At 42.9% G+C, this 22934-nt stretch overlaps 1 protein-coding gene across 2 annotated transcripts in view; it reads left to right on the top strand.

Annotated features, from left to right (window-relative positions):
- CLUAP1 (clusterin associated protein 1) overlaps positions 1–22934 on the top strand; it is a 191009-nt gene that overhangs the window by 114506 nt on the left and 53569 nt on the right. For both annotated transcript variants that reach the window (XM_065412434.1, XM_065412433.1), the window contains exon 9: positions 20348–20420. In XM_065412434.1, the coding sequence (XP_065268506.1) occupies positions 20348–20420 (73 nt within the window). The remainder of the gene's footprint in view (positions 1–20347; positions 20421–22934) is intronic.

The raw sequence follows: 22934 nt of genomic DNA, 5'->3' as shown, positions 1-22934 counted from the left end.
TTATGAAAAGACCAAAAAGTAAAAATCTAATAAAAATGATACAATAAATCAGCAAAGTGAACAAAGGAAGTGGGCCATATGGAAAAGGAGTAATGTGATTGGATACATTTAGGGTCAAATTCCCTGCAACCTTTTTTGTTGGTGGTGGTGGTGTTTTTTAAATGTTTATGGTCACATTTTTAAAAGAGGAGCACACACAAAGATATATGGGGACCACAGCAATCGCAAGACACAAGTGTGACAGGTCATATTTTTAAAAGTGGAGGGTCACATCCCCAGCTGGTGTAAATTGATATACCTCCATCAAAGTCAACGGAGCTACACTGATTTATACATACCTGCTGGTGATCTGGCTGAAAACATCTGCTTTAATGCTTTTTCTTTATTAGACTTGTCACATATTGAATAAATTTTCAAAAAATATTTAAATGTTGCGTAGTATTTTCAATACCAGACTTTCAGTGAAGGGAAATGTGCATTTTCAATATTAATACAAATCAGGAGATAAATCAAAGTTAGAAATGAACCTCCAAGACATTTGCAATCTGGTTCCTATACTCCTGGACATCTGAATATTTAAGTCTCTACATAATGTAAGATGTGAGTCTCATTGGACAAGACATGTTCAAAGTAGATTCAAATAACAATGTACAGGCTGTCATTTAGGAAATGTCTGAAGGGAGAAAATGATTAAAAAAATAGACAAGTTCCATACATCTTTCTTAAGTAATATCTCAGAGTCCATCTCAAATTCTTGGAGCCACTTCAGCTGTCCCAATTTGAGAGCGTATAGAGTCAGAATTAGAAGATAAATGGATTAAGAACTGGCTTATGTCTCCAGACCATTTTCCAAAAACATTTTATTTAGATTTTGCTGCCTAATTCTGTATTAAGAACCATAACCCTTTGATTTGAACATGACCTTCATGGGGGGATTGACAAATGAACTGTGATATCCTCCTCACACCTACTTGCAAGCCCAGGATAAAGCAGCGTGTTTGTCCCAGTGAAAACAGATTAATCTAACTACTCGTCAGCACAGGAGTGAAAAGCCAGCTTGATGGACCTAGAACTTCAGATACACATATGTGTTCCCAGAGTTGCTGTCACAACCAACAGACACTGTCATTATAAAGGGGCTTTATCTGCTGAAGCAACTGTAAAGAAACCATAGCAAAATGTAGTTTTATGTATTTTACAGAGTTCTGTATTCTCTGCACTGCACCTACTCTGGCTGCCTGAAGCTTGTGTGTTGCAGGAAACCCTGGAAGGGCCTCGCCGGCATCCCTAGGTGGGAGCCAGGTGTACTGCAGCCCCTGGAGCCTCGAAGGCCTGGAGTGACTGACACCTCACAAGCAGTCCTCTGGTGCCTATTGATGGTACTGCATCTTGCAGGCCCTCAGGTGCCCTATAGATGGTACAATGTCTAGTGTATTTTACAGTTGGGACATTAGCCCCACTCACTCCTGTGACCAGATGCATCAGCAAATGTTAACGATTTAATCCTCACAACAGCCCTGTTGAGGAGGCAACTATTATTATCCCCACTTTACAAATGAATAATGATACTCAGTCACAGATGGGGAAACTGAGGCACAGGGAGGGTAATGCCCTAATTTTCAGAGGTCTGAGCACCCACAAGTCTCCTTGAAGTCGCTGGGAAGTGCATGTGCTCGGCATCTCTGCAAACTGAGCCATAAATTACTTGTCCAAAGTCACATAATGAGTCAGTGTCAGAGCCAGCCTGATGCATAGTCTCCTGCTCCAATTGCTAGATGATATCCTCTATATACTCACTGGCTTTTAGAAAGACTACTGCATTTTGTTGTTTAATATCCATTTTCTTTGGGAAATAGTAGTTCAAATTGAAAAAACAATTCTGCTGGTAGATGAAATGTCACTGTGGAGGTGCTACACTTCTATAGCTTTCTGTAAAATGATTTTCAGATCTGCTTCCCATTCACTCTGTCTCAGGAGTGTGCAGCTGATATTTGGGTCTCATGTGGAGTGATAGGTTAGTTTATGTTACAATGTACTGCAGAACTCCTAAAATACTGCATCTTATTCCTGGTTTCCAAAGGGTTTCTCAAACAGGTGTGAGATGTAAGGCCATCTCTTGTGCCAATTAAAGCAAGAATGAGATACAGAGAAATGTCTATATTATGATCATTTATACCATGTTCAGTGGGGAAGAAATACATTTGGCTTGAAATCTGCCTGCTTCGAAAGCCTTATGGAAGATGGATGTCATTCTCGCTGATTTGGGCAGATCCTACGTGGTTGGCATGCACATGGCCAAGTGAAGTATGTGTGTAAGTGGGACAGTATTTATAAGGAAATGTTTTACTTCTTGCTAATAGGGCAAGAAAAACATTCCAATGACATCTCTATTTGTTGTTGTTATTGGATATTTGTAGAGCACTCTGAATGTACCTGGCGCATTACAAAACACAAATATAAGGTACATGCTCAGAAGAGATGACAATCTAATATAGCAAATAATGAGACTAGTTCAACATATGCCAGAAGACCTGGACACATTATTAGTGAGGAGAGGCAGTTTTGTAAGTCTTAGATGACATGGATACATGTTTACTATACATTTCTATAGAATATCTACTTTGTTTTTGTAAAATCATCAATATGGTTATAGTTTAAGGAGTAGATCATGTCAGTATATAGGAACAAACACATACCATATAGGACAGGAAACTGAGGAGTTTCCCCCAGATCTTTTCCTCTCAGTGGGGGTTGCCCTCCTCTGAAGCAGACAGGGATTTCAGTCCCCAGACTCTGCGGATCCCCTGGGGCCATTCAGAGTTGGAGTCCAGGTTCTGAAGGAACAGTCTAATGTAATAATTGGCATTAACACAACATGGTTGTTCCACAGTTTATACTGCTATTTTAATTAGTTGCAATCAGCTTGTAGAAGAAAACCATGTGCTATAGCTTGCCTGCAGTTTTTCAGTGTCTTCCCTGCTCACTGGATAAACTGAGCATGGAGCTTAAATACTTGAGCCTGCTTTTACTGCTAATTGAGATTCAGTCAGTCATTCATGGCTGCTCAAGGAGGGCAAGGCCAGATCCTTTGCTAGAGAACTGTCACCACCACGACTGCATAGAAAATGTGCCTGTTGTCCTGTATGAAATTATCTCCTATTGAAGACTATAGCATTGTATTCTCTAATGTGTTTTAAAGAGCATTGAGTTCTATTATGTTTTATCATGTCTTTTCATTTCTCTCCTGTCATATTTCAGAAGTACTGAGTCGTATGAAAATGGCTAGGATAATATGAAAGGCGCATTTCAGATTAGCATGGCCTCGTTTCTACTGAACTAAAAAATGTACAAATACATATACATGGTACACATTACTTTTATTAGCGTACTTGTAAGCATTTGGAATTATGGCCAAAATTAAGAGGGGAAAAAAGGAATGTTAGAGAAAATCTGATCAGACCATAAAAAACAGGGAAATATGATTGTAAAATCACAAAAATTGGCAGGCACACACAGGGATAAAGTAGTAACCAATGCTACTTTTAACTCATTTTTTAAACAAATTATTAGATTTCAAGGGTGAAATTTTGGCCCCATTTAAATAAATTAAAGTTTTGTCATTGACTTCAGTAGAGCCAGGATTTTACCACAAGTCCCTCTGTAAGCAGGTTAGGGTGACCAGATGTCCCGATTTTATAGGGACAGACCCGATTTTGGGGGCTTTTTCTTATATAGGCACCTTTTACCCACAACCCCCGTCCCGATTTTTTACACTTGCTATCTGGTCACCCTAAAGCAGGTACACAGCATAGATGGAAAATGAAATGTCTGACGTTACTTTACACTTCACTGCTGTATACACAGATTATCCCTACCTCTGCTGTTTTCTTTGGCAGTCTCATCTGTTGATGAGAATAAACATAACTGATGTCACCAAAGGCGGAATTCCAAATAGCTTGTGTCCACATTCTTGAAAAGGGGGCTTTGGTTTTCTTCCATGCATCTGTAAAATATTTCCTTTGGCGGTTATTACACTTATACCTACCAAATTACGAACCCAGGAGTCCTTGTGATTTAGATGTGCTTCTTTCCCTTTGAACTTCTGGGAGAATGTTCATTCCATTTTCTCACCCTGAAGGCGTCCTATTTAGTAGCCATTCCATGAACTACAAAAGCCATTGAAATTCAGATTCATATGGCTGAATGATCCCTTCCTGAAACCGTTATTCTTTTTCAGAAGGGCTCAGTGTTGTTGAGGCCACATCCTAAACATCCTAAATATTTGTCAAAGGAAGGGTCAAGAGATTCATTTAACTCAATCTGTTATACTTCCAGTTTTCCTCCCTGTGATATTACCCAGGGTACAATTTGGACCGATGAACAGCTGCATTCCCTCAGTTCTCCAATCTGGGGTGCCTTCTACACTGCTTCATTGTGAGAGCTACCACTCCTGGTCTGCTCATACCCAGCCTCCAGCATGTAAATCACTTGCAGCTATAATGTGTGAGTGCAATAGCCAGCCACTCCTGAATTACACTGCAGAGCAACACCAGCAAATTCCCAGTCCCAGACTTTCCCCCAGAAATGTGCATCTCGTACTGCCCAACTCTCTCCTTCTGGACAATACAAGCTCATAGAAAGTCCGTCATTTTATTAATAGAAAATGATATGCAGAAACCCTGTTATCTTAAATCGAGTTTCCCAAACACTTCAATCCAAACACACTGGTTTAGATAAAAAAATAAAACAAGTTTATTAACTACAGAAAGAAAAGTTTGGTTACAAGAAAATAAAAGTAAAACACAACTAATACCTAACTTAACAAAGTAAGTGGATTCAAAGCAAAAGTCTCTTTCACCACATCTTAACAGTTTTACTGGCTGAACTTCTTTCAGACTGGATCCCTCCCTAGTCCAATTATGCTTCCTTTGTTCTTCAAGTGCTGCTGATGTTGTGAAAGAGGTGAAGGGGAAGATATTTGGGGGCATCCATTCCCCCTTTTTAGAATTCTCTTTCTTCTCTGAGAATCACCTCCCATTGAGGTTCAGGAGACAGAAAGTCTGTATGGACAAGGACCTCAAACCATTTCTTTGTGAAAATGTAGAGTTTTCGCACACACCCTCTTTTCTGCCAAAGCATGGCCACTTAAGCAGGTGAGAGTCCATTTGATTTTGTTGTCACCTGGCTGAGGCATCAGTTTGCCTTTTGTCTCTGAGGAATTGTTTGTGGCTGCCCTTAGTAATATCATATAGTAGAATCTTATAACTTTACATACAATGTTGCCACACATATTTTACCAGGACAATAACAATCAGCAAATTCTGCAGTTTCAAATGATACCTCAGAAGGCATACTTTGTGCAAGATTTATCATAGCCTTATAAAAGGGGTGAACATAGGGGTACAGACTGTCACACACCTGAAACTTTGTGACTTTCTGGGAGAGGCCAAGTTACAAAGGGCTACATGTGAAAAATGGTCATTAGTTATTACTTGGACAGAACCAAGCCATTCTGTAACTCATTCATAGCTTTTAAGGAAAATTATGAGTCTATTACCATTGTAAACCTATCAAAGGGTACGTCTGTACTTACCTCCGGGTCCAGCGGTAAGCAATCGATCTTCTGGGATCGATTTATCGCGTCTTGTCTAGACGCGATAAATCGATCCCGGAAGTGCTCGCCGTCGACGCCGGTACTCCTGCTCCGCGAGAGGAGTACGCGGAGTTGACAGGGGAGCCTGCCTGCCGCATGTGGACCCGCGGTAAGTTTGAACCAAGATACTTCGACATAACGTAGCTGAAGTTGCATATCTTAGTTCGAAGTGGGGGGTTAGTGTGGACCAGGCCAAAGTGGACCAATACCTACCTCCATTATGAGCAGGCTGGAGTCCCAGTACCCAAGTAGTAAGAGCTCATTCTATTAGGGTGCATCTGCATTGGCTGGGTGTCTTCATTGTTGAAAGTTGTAAGGCAGTCACTGAGAGTTCAGTTAACCTGTTGCAAAGCATTGTTTTCTGATTCTGGAGCCAGATTAGAAACTTGTTTTGAGAGATCAGTGCTTCAGTTTCTGTTTGATTAGTGCTTCTCAGTTCTCTTCCAGGGTATTGCTTCTGCTTTATAATCTGCTAGTGAGATCCTGTGGAGGAAATAATTTCATGAGCATGAAAGGAAGGATTGATTACCAGTAACTGCAGTTCTCTGAATGTTTTGCCTCTGAAACCCACACCCTTCCCCTCTTCTTCAGAGTCTGTAAATAGGCTTTGTTAATTTGGAGAAGAATGGAAGGTCATTATATTTGCAGTTGTGATGTCCAGATCTATGGCCAGTGTAGACACTGCTGTGAATTACTCTAGAGTTCACAAAGTCTTGCATTTAATTTCCTATGGTGTAGATCCACAGAGGTGATGTAGTCAGAGAATTCCAACTACAAGTTATTAACCGTCCTCAGCTCACTTGCCATGCCCACAGTCCCTCTCATTCCTGATTCACCACTTCCCTCCAACCCCTCGCTACTTCATTTCCCATCCTCACTTGTTTTAATGAGCAAAGTGGGGATCCTTGGAAAAAGCACCAGTATGCCATACTGATGCAAACTGGCCCAGTCTGTTCCTGACAGAAGAAGCTGATATGAGAGCATGGTTTCCTGAATAGAGTATTTAGAATGTATTGAATTCAGAGGAACTAATTTGTCAAGAAAATGTGCTAGTCTCTTTTCCCCTCTCTGTGCTTTGGCAGCCTTCATTTGACTTTCTCAAAGTTCCCCTCAGAATATTTATCCATCTCCATGAGTTTTAACATCTAGGTGCAGAATGGTAATTACATGATCAGGGCCGGCTCTACCAGTTTTGCCACCCCAAGCAAAAAACTGCCGAGGCAAAAAAAAAATTTTTTTTTTTTAAAAAGCCGCTCCAAGAATGGATGGAATGCCGCCCCTTAGCTTGTGCTGACCCAGGCACGTGCTTCCTCCGCTGATGCCTGGAGCCATCCCTGTACATGATTGTGTCTTGTTTTACACTCTTTGAAGGAGCAGCCTCCACTTTTATCTTGCAGTAAAGATTCATTTTATTCTTTCTTCTCAGAACCTTGTGCACATTCCCAGAAGGAGATGTGCAGGTTTCTAAATGTTCTGTTATCCATCATTGACTTTAATCCCATCAAAGTAGATGCTTGGTGCAGTTGAAAAGATTAACAATGCACAGTCCTCAAATAGGTGTTTCACTCTCACACACACACAAAACTGTAGTCAGCACATAGGGGAGTAAGCTGCAATAAATCAGTAGGAAGTTGGGTTTTTTGTTTCGTTTTTGCAACTGTAATTATAAATCTAAAAAACCAGATAGAAAATCATTATGGGCTGCAATATTGCCCTTCCCCCACCCCCACCCCCACTTGCTCACCCCATTCTCTCACTCACACTTGAAATCTCTCCCTTTATCTCCTAAGCCCCCCTCACTTTCAGTTTCTAACACTTGGCAGTTTGGCTCTTGGTAGATTGTACACAGCCCCCAGGCTCTGACATTTTGCACTTGGTCCCTATAGACTCCTAGCAAACTGCAGATACCCAGACTACTTTGTCATTTTGTTCCTTCTAGGCATAGTCCAGATCATGAAAGGTAATTGTGTTCTTCTAGTTCATGTGAAACAGCTGAGAATAGGGAAACCGCAGCTTCCCAGAGTAATAGATTATGGTAGTACAGTAAGAATTATCCTTATATGACAGTTTACACTTGAGAGGTATGGCGATAGCCTGATTCATTTATATGCAGTGTTGTTGTAGCCATGTTGGTCCCAGGATATACCTATCCATCTCATAGAGCTGGAAAGGACCCTGAAAGGTCATCGAGTCCAGCCCCCTGCCTTCACTAGCAGGACTAAGTACTGATTTTTGCCCCAGATCCCTAAGTGGCCCCCTCAAGGATTGAACTCACAGCCCTGGATTTAGCAGGCCAATGCTCAAACCACTAAGCTATCACTACCCCCATATTAGAGAGAAATTGATATTACCTCACCCACCTTGTCTCTGATTCATTTATAGTTTTGGGGTTGTTTTAAAAAAGTCTCTAGTACAGACTGTGAACATTCTCTATACATTCCAAACTTGATTAGTTAAAAGCCTCAGTGCAGGCTGGGGGCGGGGGCATAGGTGCCGACTCCGTAGGTGCTCCGGGGCAGGAGCACCCACAGGGAAAAATTAGTGGGTGCTCTGCACCCACTGGCAGCCAAGCAAACCTCACCCCCCACCCCACCTCCTCCTCCCCCTCCCCTGAGCATGCCACGTCCCCGTTCCTCTGCCTACTTCCCAGCGCTTTCCCCCCGGCCGCCGCCAAACAGCTGTTTGGCAGTGTTAGCACGCTCCGGGAGGGAGGGGGAGGAGCGGGAACGTGGCGCACTCAGGGGAGGAGGAGGGGAAGAGGCGGGGCCGGGGAGGGGATTTTGGGAAGGGGTTGGAATGGGGGCAGGGCAGGGGTGGGAAGAGGCAGGGCAGGGGCGGGGCCTCATGGAAGGGGTGGAGTGGGGCGGGGCCGGGGGCAGAAGGGGGTTGAGTACCCATGGGAAAGAGGGGAAGTCAGCGCCTATGGGCACGGGCACACCCAAAACTGTCAGACAATCAGAAATTATTGGGAATGCCATTTCTGCACACCTTGAAGTTTACATAAAGAGCCTCCCAGCCCAGAGTGCAGATTTTGGAGATTACTGGCTGGTTCCCCGGAGTAAGGATTTCCTTAAACTCAGCCCACTGTCTCAACAGGACTGATTCCATTCTGGCTAACTCTTTCCCGTCATCCCAAAAGGGGCTGCATTCCACTGATGCTGTTTGTTTTCTAGCTGGTGCTAGAGAATTATAGAATTCTTACTCCTCAGAAAGGGAAACTGTAAGAAAAAGAGAGAAAGATATGTATTGAAGGAAACTGAGGGGCATGAAAACAAGCATATGCAATGAGAGTGCTGACTCTGCTGGGGAACTTTGACTGCAAAATACAAAATGTGTGTGTTTCTCTGAAGTGATCAGTATTTCAGGTACTTTGGAACATACTGTAGAGTTTGCTAGAGGAGGGATTGAGGTATATTGAACTGTAGACAAATGCTAAAAGCCCAACCCCACATAGCAACTCAATGGCAAGCCCTAAAAGGCAGCTGTTATGAGCAGCTCACATTACTTTTGTTTTTACTTTCAAAACTCCTGTGCTCTAACTTTTGTTGCCTCGGTGACTCTGGGAGTACAGCTGGGAGATGGCTAACCATAGAACGGTAGCTAGGAACAGTAGGACAAATCTGATGATTGTGTGTGTGGGCGGCCAGGGGATTCTGGGACTTGGGCTAGTCTGCATTGACAACGCTAAAGCGCTGCCGTGGCAGCACTTTAACATACTTTGTGTGGTCGTGGCACAGCTCTAGAAAAACCACCTCAACGAGGGGCATAGCTCCCAGCACTGGGAGCACAGCTCGCAGTGCTGAGGCACTGTTTACACTAGCGCTTTACAGCACTGCAACTTGCTGCGCTGGGGTGGGGGGTTCCACACCCCTGAGCGAGAAAGTTGCAGTGCTGTTAATTACTAGTGTAGACAAGCCCTTAGTGAGGGATGTGCTCTGTCTGACTATATGATGCACAATAAATTTAAGGAAATGTGTTCAGTGAAGAAGAAAACAGATGTCTCCTAATTAAATCATGTTATAATAACAAAACTTCAACCCATTTGAAAAGATGAGTATGGAGCATTTTAGTAGTGTTGTTTCAGAATTTTAAGAGCTCAAGATACTTATTCCAAAAGCAGCCTCTAAAACTGCAGGTTTCCTTGCACAGAATCTCAGATTTACTCATGCCATATTGGTGCAGTAGTTAGCCTTTTTGCACATGTGTGGGTGCAGGCCAGGCAGCCAAAGGCGTAACAGCTGGATTTGCAGGTGTGTAGGCAAGGATTTGCACACACCAAAACATAGGCATGAAAACTGGCACTCACAAAGGTGGAGCCCCTGTTGATATTGCCCAAAGACTTCACTAGTTTAAATTATTGGCAAAGTCAGTATCTGGCTGTTTTTTTCCTGTCACACAGAGTGTATTGTGCTCAGTTCAGACTTTGTGCCATGACCTTTATTCTCTTGCTATAGCCTTGGGGCGCATAATGCCCACCTACGCTTTGCAGTATTACATTCACGATTCCAAGTAATCATTAGCAGCTTTCTGGATGTCCATGGAGCCATTGTCCTCTCTCCATTAGCTGTCCTAGCCATAATGCTTTCTAAAAACTCTGAGAACTGAACAGTTCCATATGGCTGTTTCCATGGGCATCTGAAACATACTATGGATTAGGCGGGATTTGGTTCTTTTTGTAGGGAAGCAAAGCAGAAGGGTGCAAGGATCCCTGACTTGTGCTTCCTGGTCAGGAGAACAGTTGCAGTTTCTGTGTTCTCCTTATTTTAGGGGATTATTTCTTCTTCTTTGAATGTTTGCTCATGTTGATTCCATTCTAGGTGTACGCGCGCCCACGTACACAGTTGTCGGAGATTTCTGCCTTAGCGGTATCCATAGGGCCAGCTGTGGTGCCCCCTGGAGTGGCGCTCCCATGCAGCAGTATATCAGGCACCGCCGTGTTACCTAGCAGCTCTGTGTTCTTGGGGAACCAGGGCCCAGTACCCAGTCTGTCTGACTCATGAAAGACCTCCCCCCCCACTCCCTCCACCCCCCGCTAAAACCAAAACTGATCAGAAGAAAGACTTACAAAAAGCAGTGAAAAGGTGGTGGGAGACACACCTAAACCCCTGGGACAAGGGTGACAGGAATAAGGAAACTCACCTAGCCTCGTTTGCATCAAAAATGGGACAGGGAGGCATCTCCATTAGCATACAGAATGGAGAACAGAGATTCCAAGACAAGAATCGCACAGAACTCTGGGACCAGAAAAGCAGGAAGCACTGCATGATGGGGGATCTCTGTTCCAGATGTTAATGAACCCATGCCTGCACACACCCAGCGCAGTAGTTATCAGACCAATTCTAGTAATAAATCCTTTATTGGTATCCAAAATAGTGAAGCTCCCTAATTGAACTGTGAGCTCCCTCCAAGGAACACCACCCATAGCCAGGAATGATCAGTTCCTATTGTCTAGCCCAGGGGTAGGCAACCTATGGAGCTGATTTTCAGTGGCACTCACACTGCCCGGGTCCTGGCCACTGATCCAGGGGGGCTCTGCATTTTAATTTATTTTTAAATGAAGCTTCTTAAACATTTAAAAAACCTTATTTACTTTACATACAACAATAGCTTAGTTATATATTATAGACTTCTAGAAAGAGACCTTCTAAAAACGTTAAAATGTATTACTGGCACGCGAAACCTTACATTAGCGTGAATAAATGAAGACTCGGCACACCACTTCTGAAAGGTTGCCGACCCCTGGTCTAGCCTGAAAAAAACAACTTTGGTATACTCCCTTGAGCCATCAGTTTACACACACACAAATCTAGTGTTCTCCCTTTAACCATTGTTGTTTCCCTACAAAAACACCTACCCATGCTCAAGTTAGTGCTCTGATGCCTGGATCCAGTGCATCAGTTCCACCGGGACTTCATCTTCTGACTGATCATGCTGGGGGCTCTGCCTGTCTCCAGCACTCCAGATCCTCGGCTACCGCCACCACCTGGGACCCCGATAGATTCAAGCTTCACAGAGTGGTGAGAACCCAGCTTGCTCTCGCTCTCTCTCGGTTTCATGGTTAAGCTGGTTGCTTCTCTTCTCTCTCTCCCCCCATGGGAGTTTTTTTGGCTTCCTCATTTGCTCTGCAGCAATGATCCTCGTACCTAAGCTGCAGCGCCCAAAAATCCTGTGGGGTTTGCTCATCAAGTTGGTTTCTACCAGAACAATTGTAACATGAAAGTGGGGATAGGGACGTGCTGAATCTGGGACATATGAGGGTGGCAGCTTGGAAGTGCTGCTTGACCCAGTCTGCTGAGTCCAGGGGCATATAAGGGTGGCAGATCAAAAGTGCTGCTCGACGCAGCCTGCTTAGGTGTACTCTGTTCCAGTGTGGTGCCCATGGCGTATGAGGGTGACAGCTTGGAGGTGCTGTTCGACCCAGCCTTCTGAGTCCAAGGGCCTATGAGGGTGACAGCTTGGAAGTGCTGCTCGACCCTGCCTACTGAGTCCAGGGATGTATAAGGGCTCAGCTTGGGAGTGCTGATTAACCCGGTCCTCTCAGATGCGCTCTGTTAATGTGTGTGTGTGTGTGTGTTCGTCTAATTCTGGGGCTGGAAGAACCCAGCCCTGGGGAACCTAGGTCCTGCAGGATAGCTCCATTGGGAGGGAACTTGCAACAGAGAGAAGTAGAGCTCCGTATGAGACTACAAGAGACACAAGCAGAACAATGCTAGAATTAGAGACACCCCCCCCCCAAAGAGTAACCCTAATAAATGAGCATACCCCAAAGTAACAGGCAAATCTGGTAACAGCCGGCCCTGCGCCCTCTCAGTTCCTTCTTACCGCCTGTAACGGTTGGTTGGAGCGCCTTGTCTTGCTTCACAAGAGCAGTAGCAGTTATCCATTGACTGGTTTCATTGTTGTTGTACATAGTTTCATAGATAGTTAGTTGATAGTATTAGTTACTCAACAGAGTCCCAATTGGGACTTTGCCCCGAGCGGGGCATGCCCCGCTCCCCCGGCTTCAAGCTGTGTGCGTCATGCAGCAGGCTGGTGCCGATCAGCGATCCGCACGATGGCTGTCTTAAGTGTCTGGGAGAAGGCTTCGCAAAGACAGGTGAGAACTTTCCCCGCGGACCCAGAAAGAGCAGGATATCTGCTTGAGGGCATTATTGATGGAGGCTGCTCTTTGTCCGGCGTCGGAACCCTCCAGGTACCTACGCTCAGTACTTCAGCCTCTGTTAACTGCTGTTTCACCTGCGCCAAAGAAGAGGCTGAAAAAAAGAAGCCCCTCGGCACCGAAGGAGAGAGGGGCCTCTGGCAAAGGACCTATGTCAGGTCATGCGCCCGCTATGGAGCTTCATGAGGGTACCGCGGAGGTCAGACCCACCAGCCCTGCCAGGAACCCACCCCCTACCCTGGGCAGCGGCAGGGGTTCCCAGCCGGTGATGGTGCAGCTGTGGTGCAGGGAGCGGGCCTGTCGGCACCAAGTGACCAAGCAGGGCCAGCAAACCCTGGCAAAAATTGGGGAGGGAGGGACATGACCCCTTGTGTCTCCCCCAAACATGTTGCCTCCGGCTTCTGCCCAGCGGGGAGGAGGGTCTTGGAGCTTCAGCCCTGTCGGGTGTGCCTGACGGGGCTTGGGGCTTCAGCTGGAGTGGGACTGAAGCCCCAAGCCCTGGCAGATATGCCCTGGCTCTCAAACTTCTGAAGATTGTCGTGCGTGGCTCGGACTATCAGTAACTTTGGCAACCCTCATTTGATGCCATTCAGGGAACTGATTTAAACTATACTAGCAAAGCACTCTTCTGCTGGTATATGGTGTGTCTCCACAAGGGGTTTTTCCCTGTTTAGTTCTGCCAGTAGATCTATACCATCAAACCCTTTTAAGAGTAGAAAAGGCGTAGCTGGTGCAGGCCAATCACCCACATTCCATGAGAGGAGAGGCACACACAGTTAGCACTTGCTGCCAAGGACAGCTTATGCCCTAACTGTCTGGTGACCTGTCGCTGCCCCCTTGGGACTATGGTGCATCAACTAGTCCAGTAGCCAATCCACCTTCCTAGCAGTTTTCACAAGCACTGGATAGAAATCCTAGCTTGCTGCTCTGTGAGGCTTGGTGAGAGGAGGTTCTCTTCCTCCATTAACATACCTGGCTGTACCATGGAGGGCTGGATGTGACCCTTAAAGTTGTACCATTCTAACTGAAAGTGTGAAGATGTTTGTATTATAAACCATGCAACCAAAGTGTGTCCTTTTCAGATATTATACCTGCAGTGCATTTGGAAATAGAGTGTGCTTAATGTAACAGCAGTGTGTTAGGTTTTTATTCATTAAGGGCTTGCTTTGTAGCTCCACTTATGTTGTAGGAGGGAAGATTTCCTCCTGAGATCAATGGTCCTTTCAGCTTCCCTTCTAATCTTGCTCCCTGTGTTGAGCTCTTTTTTTTTTCATGCTAAATATGAATAGTTAATATGCAGTTTGACCTAGCATAGTCTTCTATCAAAGCACTTGTTGTATTTATTATTTTTAATCGTATGCACGTTCACACTGCTGCTAAAGGAGTATGGATTCCTGTCTAGAAAATCAAAGCCCCAGAAAAAACAGAGCCCAGTCAAACAGTATATTAAAGCTGTTGTCTACCTTTCTTGCTTTTGTGGGGCTGTAGCTGAGACTGCATATCCAGTATATTTTTAGCAGGTGAATAGTGAAATCATTGGATTAATTGTTGGCAAGCTGGTGAGGGCTGTATGATACTATCTTTATCTTATTTACCTTATCATAGCTAATCTATCATGTTTCTAGGATGCCTTTCATCACTGAGGCTGCTCTAACTTATCCAAGCTGGTCAGAGCCCCCAAAGGGCTGTTCTGTCAGCCAGGGATCACTAGAGCACAACAGCACTCCAGGCACGGCCCCTCCTACTGCGCTTAACTCTGACACGGCTCTGGCATCCTATAGGCCAGTAGAAGATGATATAGAGTTGGTTACACAGGGTCTACCTATCCAAAGATTCCCCCATGCCAAGGTCACCTTCAGGTACCCAGTTAGGGTGATTTTATGGCCAGAGTGGCAAAAAGGAGCTGTAGCATGGAGCAGGATCTAACTCCTGGTGTTTTTACCATTGTCAGTCACCTCTCTTTTTCTTTCTATTTGGGCTGTTGATTAATCGCAGTTAACTCACGTGATTAACTCAAAAAAATTAACTGTGATTTAAAAAAATTAATCACGATTAATCGCACTGTTAAACAATGGAATACCAATTGAAATGTATTAGATATTTTTGGATTTTTTTCTACATTTTCAAATATATTAATTTCTATTACAACACAGAATACAAAGTGTACAGTGCTCACTTTATATTAGTTTTTATTACAAATATATACACTGTAAAAATGATAAAAGAAATAGTATTGTTCAATTCACCTCATAGAAGTACTGTAGTGCAGTCTCTATTGTGAAAGCGTAACTTACAAATGTAGATTTTTTTTGTTACATAACTGCACTCAAAAACAAAACAATGTAAAACTTTAGAGCCTACAAATCCACTCAGTCCTACTTCTTGTTCAGCCAATCACTAAGACAAACAAGTTTGTTTACATTTACGGGAGATACTGCTGCCTGCTTCTTACTAACAATGTCACCTGAAAGTGAGAACAGGCATTCGCATGGCACTTTTGTAGCCGACATTGCAAGGTATTTATGTGCCAGATATGCTAAACATTCGTATGCCCCTTCATGCTTCAGCCACCATTCCGGAGGACATGCTTCCATACTGATGATGTTCATTAAAAAAATAGTGCGTTAATTAAATTTGTGACTGAACCTCTTGGGGGAGAATTGTATGTCTCCTGTTCTGTTTTACCTGCATTCTGCCATATATTTCATGTTATAGCAGTCTTGGATGATGACCCAGCACATGTTGTTTGATTTATGAACACTGTCACTGCAGTTTTGACAAAACGCAAAGAAGGTACCAATGTGAGATTTCTAAAAATAGCTACCGCACTCGACCCAAGGTTTAAGAATCTGAAGTGCCTTCCAAAATCTGAGAGGGACAAGGTGTGGAGCATGCTTTCAGAAGTCTTAAAAGAGCAACATTTCGATGCGGAAACTACAGAACCCGAACCACCAAAAAGGAAAATCAACCTTCTGCTGGTGGCATCTGATTCAGATGATGAAAATGAACATGCATCGGTCCGCTCTGCTTTGAATCGTTATCGAGCAGAACCTGTCATCAGCATGGACGCATGTTCTCTGGAATGGTGGTTGAACAATGAAGGAACACATGAACAGGGCGGCACATCCATATAGGCGAACTAGGCGGTCGCCTAGGGTGCCAAGTTAAATGGGGCACCAAATTTGAGGAAAAAAATCAAATTTAATTAAAAAAATGAAAAAGATGAAAAAAATACAAAAAAAATAACTAAGATGTCATTATTTCAATTCCCGTGCACATACGGAGGGAATATTAATTATAATGCATTTCTCTACATTTCTGAGAATTTATTAATATGTCAAATCTTTTATTTACTGCAAAAATAAATAATATTTTAGCGAAAAGAAATTCAATTTGCGACGTAGGGTCAAGATAACCCACTCCGCAATTTTGATAAGCAATAACTCAGCCACAATGAAACACATCCGCCAGTGGCAAGAGCTGCAATGCTAGTGACACCTAACTCGAATGTACATCAAGGTCACATAGCCAGAAATTCATGTAGAGTGGAGATATCATGAGTTGATACATGTCAAACAGTTATTTTAACACACATCGCGGGTAGATGGTTAAGAATCGAGCGAATACTGTGGAAAATTGTGTTTCTTGGTGCCAAAGAATAAAGAATAACGTCTTTCAGCATTATAAATCCAAAATGTGAGTATCTTTAAGCATTATTAAACCTTAGCGTTATTATCAGGCTGTATCATTTTCTTTATTTGAACTTTTCTTTGTTATAACTGGTTCACGTGTAATAAATAAGGTCCATAAAAGAAAAGTTACAGCGTTAACGCTTAATATACTACGAAAGTGATGATGTCACACTCCAAGCGGGTAACCATGAGGAAGGGGATTACTTTTCAAATAACTGGTGTCAGGTTATAACGTCGAAAAAGGTCATTTTGTTTCCGTGTAAACACTGTAACTAACTGTTTTAATAGGTGAGAGAGTGTATGTTACTAATAATTGAACCTTTAAGCAGTGAAAAGACGTGCTGGGATGGCTGCAATGTGGTTTAAATCGCCAACCATGTTGTGGGTGTGTCAGCCATCCTTAACGCTATAATGCTTGCAGTGAGGAGCACAGTACATAACAATATTCAACATGCCGTTGGGAGATTCTGACTCGCCATGTGAATTCTCTAACTGTGAAACCACTTAGACAAGATGGGAGAGTCGCATTGATGCTTTGAAGCCTCTTTGCTATGAACTTGGAAACATTTATGATGCCCTAATTGAAATTTCTGATGATACTACCTTTACTGGGTCATCTGCCAATACGGCACGTTCAGATGCAGAAGCTCTTGCAAATGGCCTTTCCAAGTTCAAATTTGTGACTTCACTTATTTTGTGGTATAATATCCTTTTCGAGATTAACCTCACTAGTAAGCAGCTTCAGGAAAAGAACTTGAACATACATTCTGCTATTCAAAAACTGCAGCAAACTAAAAATATTCTGGAGGAATTCAGAAGTGATGAAGGGTTCGAAAGAACACTGGTAGATTCTCTCGAGCTTGCTGAAGAAATAGACTTTCCGACAGAATTTGAACCAGAGCCAGTTCGCATTCGGCAAAAGAAACAGCAGTTTTTGTATGAAGGACGAGACACACCCATTCAGAACCCAAAACAAAGGTTCAAAGTGAATTTCTACTTTGCAGTCCTCGATACTGCTATTCACTCGGTTGAAGAAAGATTTCAACAGATGCAGCAGCTAGAGTCAGTATTTGGCTTTCTATATGAGATCCACAGCTTGCAAAAGAAAACAGCAAAACAGATAGGAGAATTTTGTATAAAACTGGAGTCGTCATTGACTCATGAAAATTCAAAAGACGTTGATACTACAGATTTGTGTAGTGAGCTTCAGGCTTTTTCAAGACGACTTAAGAAACATTCCACACCTGCAGAAGTACTGAAGTTTGTTTGTGAAAATAAACTCACAGACAGTTTTCCAAACATTTATATAGCTCTACGCATTCTTTTAGCTTTGCCAGTTTCCATAGCTAGTGGGGAACGTAGCTTCTCAAAGTTAAAATTGATAAAAACATATCTGCATTCAACAATGGTGCAAGAGAGACTTGTTGGACTTGCCACAATGTCAATAGAGCATGAAATAGCTGGAAAACTGGATCTAAAAGAACTAGTGACTGAATTTTCAAAACAAAGCAAGAAAAGTCATGTTTTAAGAGCACAGAGTGTTTTTTTATTCAGAGTGTTTTGTAAATACAGGTTATTGAAGAGTTTTCTTATTTCTTTCTATATTGGATGTGGTGGTAATAGCAGTTAAAGCAGGATAGCGTAATGGCTGATTTTGGATTTGTAATAATAAAAATTATAATTAACATTTTTAATGCATTTTTATTTGAAATCGGATTGAAATATCGTCTAGCTGTCATGTACAAATCTGTTCTGAAAATTTCGTGTCTCTATTTTATCTGATCTCAGAAACATTGGTTGGACAGACAAACCGAATAATTAAGCCTGTTAAAAAAAATTTTTTTTTTAAAACATTAAAAGGAAAAAAGGGGCAAAATGTTTCCCAGTTTACCAAAAACCTCAGCCTAGATCTGCCCTGAGGGCTTGGGGGTGGGGACACCGATTGCAGGCAGCTAGTCTATGGCCACCCCTGCATATGAATCTTTAGCACATCTGGCATGTAAATAACTTGCGACGCCGGTTACAACAGTGCCATGCAAAAGCCTGTTCTCACTTTCAGGTGACATCATAAACAGGAAGCGGGCAGCATTATCGCTTGCAAATGTAACCAAACTTGTTTGTCTTAGCGATTGGCTGAAGTAGGACCGAGTGGACTTGTAGGCTCTAAAGTTTTACATTGTTTTACTTTTGAATGCAGTTATTTTATGTACATAATCCTACATATGTAAGTTCAACTTTCACGATAAAGAGATTGCACTACAGTACTTATATTAGGTGACTTGAAATATACTATTTCTTTTGTTTTTTTACAGTGCAAATATTTATAATCAAAAATAAATATAAAGTGAGCACTGTACACTTAGTATTCTGTGTTGTAATTGAAATCAATATATTTGAAAATGTAGAAAACATCCAAAATATTTAAATAAATGGTATTCTATTATTGTTTAACAGTGCGATTAATCATGATTAATTTTTTTAATCACTTGATAGCTCTACTTTCCATACATTTTTTTAAATAAAAGGGGCCAATGTTGATCCACTACCACCACCACCATGCTTTTAAGAACACTTAGACACCTTGACAGGTTTATCCAGTCTAGTTTAGCTCCACTCTCTCTGCCGCACTCTGAACCACCTGATCGAAATTTACACTAATTTGTAACCCTCTTACCTCCAGTTCTGCATTGTCCATCTTGCTGTCCTGCTCTGAAGCATGCAACAATTTTCTCATCAGCTAATCTATCCTTACAAAAATAAGCTCTTATTCTTTGACCCCCTGTTGCACCAATGGAACATCCTTTCTAAGAATCCAACCCCACCGGCATGCATTTTAGTGGCTTGGGTATATTTTAATCCTAAAAGGATGGAGAACTTCATGAACTCAACTGCACCTTTTACACTCTGCTGCCAGCAGTTGTTTTGTGATTAACTCAGGCTAAGGGGAGTGTTAACTGCTCTGTGAAGCAGTTGTCTGTCTGTGGTACTCACTCTACACATCTGCCCTCATCATCTTGGTCCTTTTTACAAGGGCAGGCATGTTTTCTTCCTCAGAATGCTGAGCTGGGAGGAATGTACCACTTCTCTGGCCTAACTGTTGCTACCCTCGAATACACCAGTGATCCTGCCAGCTTTCTTCTATTCCACCGTTCACCACTCTCCTAAATCCCAAATAATACTTAGCGCATCTCTTCCTTTACAGTTTAATAGAACCATTTCTAACTAGCCATTTACCCCTGCCAGACTAGGATTTTGCAGTGCCTAAAGGCCACTTTATAATTGCTTCTATATTGTTCTTGCTCATTAGACTCAGGCCTTTTAATGAATTGAGAGTCACTGTTTTTTATGGGAAATCCTGCTTTCCAGAAACTCATCACTGTGTTTATTAGTACATCAGCCGCTGTTCTAGCCACCTGTTCTTTGCCTTTGCTCTCAATCCCTATATGTGGTCATTGAACCATAGTTACCTTAGACCTTTTATTCCTTTCCACGGGAAGCACCTTTCACATAGTAATGGCTGTAATTGTGCATGGGATTGAGATAGTTGGGCTCATTTTCAATGTGGTGAATGAGGGCTTAGTCACATGACTCTCATTGGGAGTTGTATGGCTGACTCCCTGTGCACTGCTTTGCCTCTATTTATTCCTTAAATCCTTCCCCTGTGGTCAAAGAGGCGATGAACACCCCAATTTATATGAAGACCATTTCTTTCTGAAACACTTCTCATCCTGAAATTCTCTAGTCTCAATCTTCTCCTAAGTGCCCTTAATTGGAGCATCTGATTAGCTACCTGACCTGGGAATGTGGCAGCTGTTCTGATTCTGATGTATTCACTCCTTGCAGGAAGCAGAAAACACACTACGCCTGATGCAGAACAGGCTGAAGGAGGAGGAAAAACGCCTGCTCAAGAGTGGAAGTAAGCTATATTTCTTAACTGCATGGGTTAGAAAAATAAACTGTAAATTGCGAGCTGCTTCATTCAGAAAGATTCCGTCGAAGCTGAGGGGAATTTTATCAGATGCCTACTGGTTAGGCTGAAGAGCAGAAAAAGTAAAATCCCATTAGCTTAAAAAAGACTACCAGAATCACTAACCTAACCTGTGTGTGTCTGCACCCTGTAAATCCTACCTGCAGCGCTGAGGATGAGTGCAGTCACCTAGTAAATACCTCGCTTAACATTGTAGTTATGTTCCTGAAAAATGCTACTTTAAGCGAAACAATGTTAAGCAAATCCAGTTTCCCCATAAGAATTAATGTAAATAGGGGAGGTTAGGTTCCAGGGAATTTTTTTTCGCCAGACAAAAGACTATATACACACATATATATACATACACACACATATATATATATACACACACACACAGTAAAGTTTTAAACAATTTAATACTGTACATAGCAATGATGATTGTGAAGCTTGGTTGAGGTGGTGGTCAGAGGGTAGAAGAGGGTGGGCTATTTCCCAGGGAATGCCTTACTGCTAAATGATGAACTAGCACTCGGCTGAGCCCTCAAGAGTTAACATATTGTTGCTAATGTAGCCTCACACTCTACAAGGCAGCAGGAATGGAGGGAGGAGAGAGGAACAGAGACACACACCGTGTGTGTGTGTGTGTGTGTGTGTGTGTGTGTGTGTGTGTGTGTGTGTGAGAGAGAGAGAGAGAGAGAGAGAGGGAGAGGGAGAGACGTAGACACATACCTTGTGTGTGAGAGAGAGAGAGAGACGTGCATTGCCCCTTAAAGTACACTGACCCCACTCTAAGTACACTGTTTTTTAAGTAGATCAGCAAGTTGAGACAGCAGCTGCTGCCAGCAAGCTCCCTCAGTCCTGAGTCCTGTCGTGCCCTCCTTTACTCTGTGGAGATGGGGTAAAGGAGCAGGGGGAGGGGGACACCCTGACATTAGCACCCCTCTTTGCCCCCCCCCCCCCGCACAGCAAGCTCCAAGGCAGAGGGCAGGAGTAGCACACGGCAGTGCGGGGAGGGACACCTGAACTGCCTGGCAATTGATAGCCTGTGGGGCGGCTGCCACACAGGGAACTTAGGGGAGCTGATACTGGGGCTGCTGGTCCACCCTGGTTCCAAGCCCCCCCCCCCCCCCCCAGCTAGCTCCAACGGGCTGCTCTTCCTGCAAGCAGTGGACAAAGCAGGCGGCTGCCAAACAACATTATAAGGGAGCATTGCGTAACTTTAAACGAGCATGTTCTCTAATTGATCAGCAACGTAACAACGAAACAAGGTTAACTGGGACGACGTTAAGTGAGGAGTTACTGTATGTAGCATGGAGGAGGTCATCTGGACTTCATTCCCAATCTCAGATTGTTATTCTCCAGACAGAAGGGGCTAGGCATGCTACAGAGGCACTGCGCATAGCTCCTGAGGGAAGGCATTGCTGAAGGAAGTTCAGTATTTTGACAAGGGTTAAACTCCAGTTCAGCAAGGTATTTAAGCATGTATAACTTTAAGCACATGGTGAGTAGTCTCATTGGCTATGGAACTAGGTGGTTGCTTAAAGTTACATACCTGCTTATGTACCTCGCAGAATTGGAGTTTAAGTTCTGGTTTTATTAGTTTGCATGACACTTATATGCTGTGGAATTTGTTTGTGGATTGGTATTAATTCTTTATGGTACATGGTTCAGGTAATAACCTTTTCTCTAGTAAATCATGAATGAATGACTGATTTTGAAGGAGTGCTCCTTGATTACCAAAAATAATTACATCATGGGCCATGGTCTGCTCTCAACTACATCTGTGCATCTTCCTTGATTTTAGTGGGGGTATATGGGTATGAATGAAGTCAGAACTTGGGCCTATCTTGTTAACTTTTACTTTTATTAAATAGAAACCTAGCAGAGGATCAGAAGGGAATAATTTCCTCCTGAGGTTTTGTCAGCAATGTGAACATATAAGATTTTGCTGCTTCAGTAGTTAGACATCAGTAGAACTCTCTCGTGTAAATTACCTCTGTGACTTTAATATTGCAATATATGCATTTATATATAGCAGGAAAAATAGATGAGGATTAATCCTCTCGCTCAGATAAAGCAAATTCCATTAAAACTAAAATTGACAGAGAATGTAAAAGTTGCATTTGACAATTTTAATTTTCAGCAGGTGTTCTCCCACCAGGCAAGAGGGAAAGAGAATTCATTCAGGTTTCAGAGTAGCAGCCGTGTTAGTCTGTATCCGCAAAAAGAACAGGAGTACTTGTGGCACCTTAGAGACTAACAAATTTATTTGAGCATAAGCTTTCCTGGGCTACAGTATGCATCCGAAGAAGTGGGCTGTAGCCCACGAAAGCTTATGCTCAAATAAATTTGTTAGTCTCTAAGGTGCCACAAGTACTCCTGTTCTTTTTGAGAATTCATTCATTCATTCATTCATTCTCTCCACTGTTCCCACCACCATATATCAGTACACTTAAACTTATA

The sequence above is a fragment of the Emys orbicularis genome, chromosome 10 (genome assembly GCF_028017835.1).
Source record: "Emys orbicularis isolate rEmyOrb1 chromosome 10, rEmyOrb1.hap1, whole genome shotgun sequence".
Classification (NCBI taxonomy): Eukaryota; Metazoa; Chordata; order Testudines; family Emydidae; genus Emys; species Emys orbicularis.
This window is presented reverse-complemented; position numbering and strand designations above follow the sequence as displayed.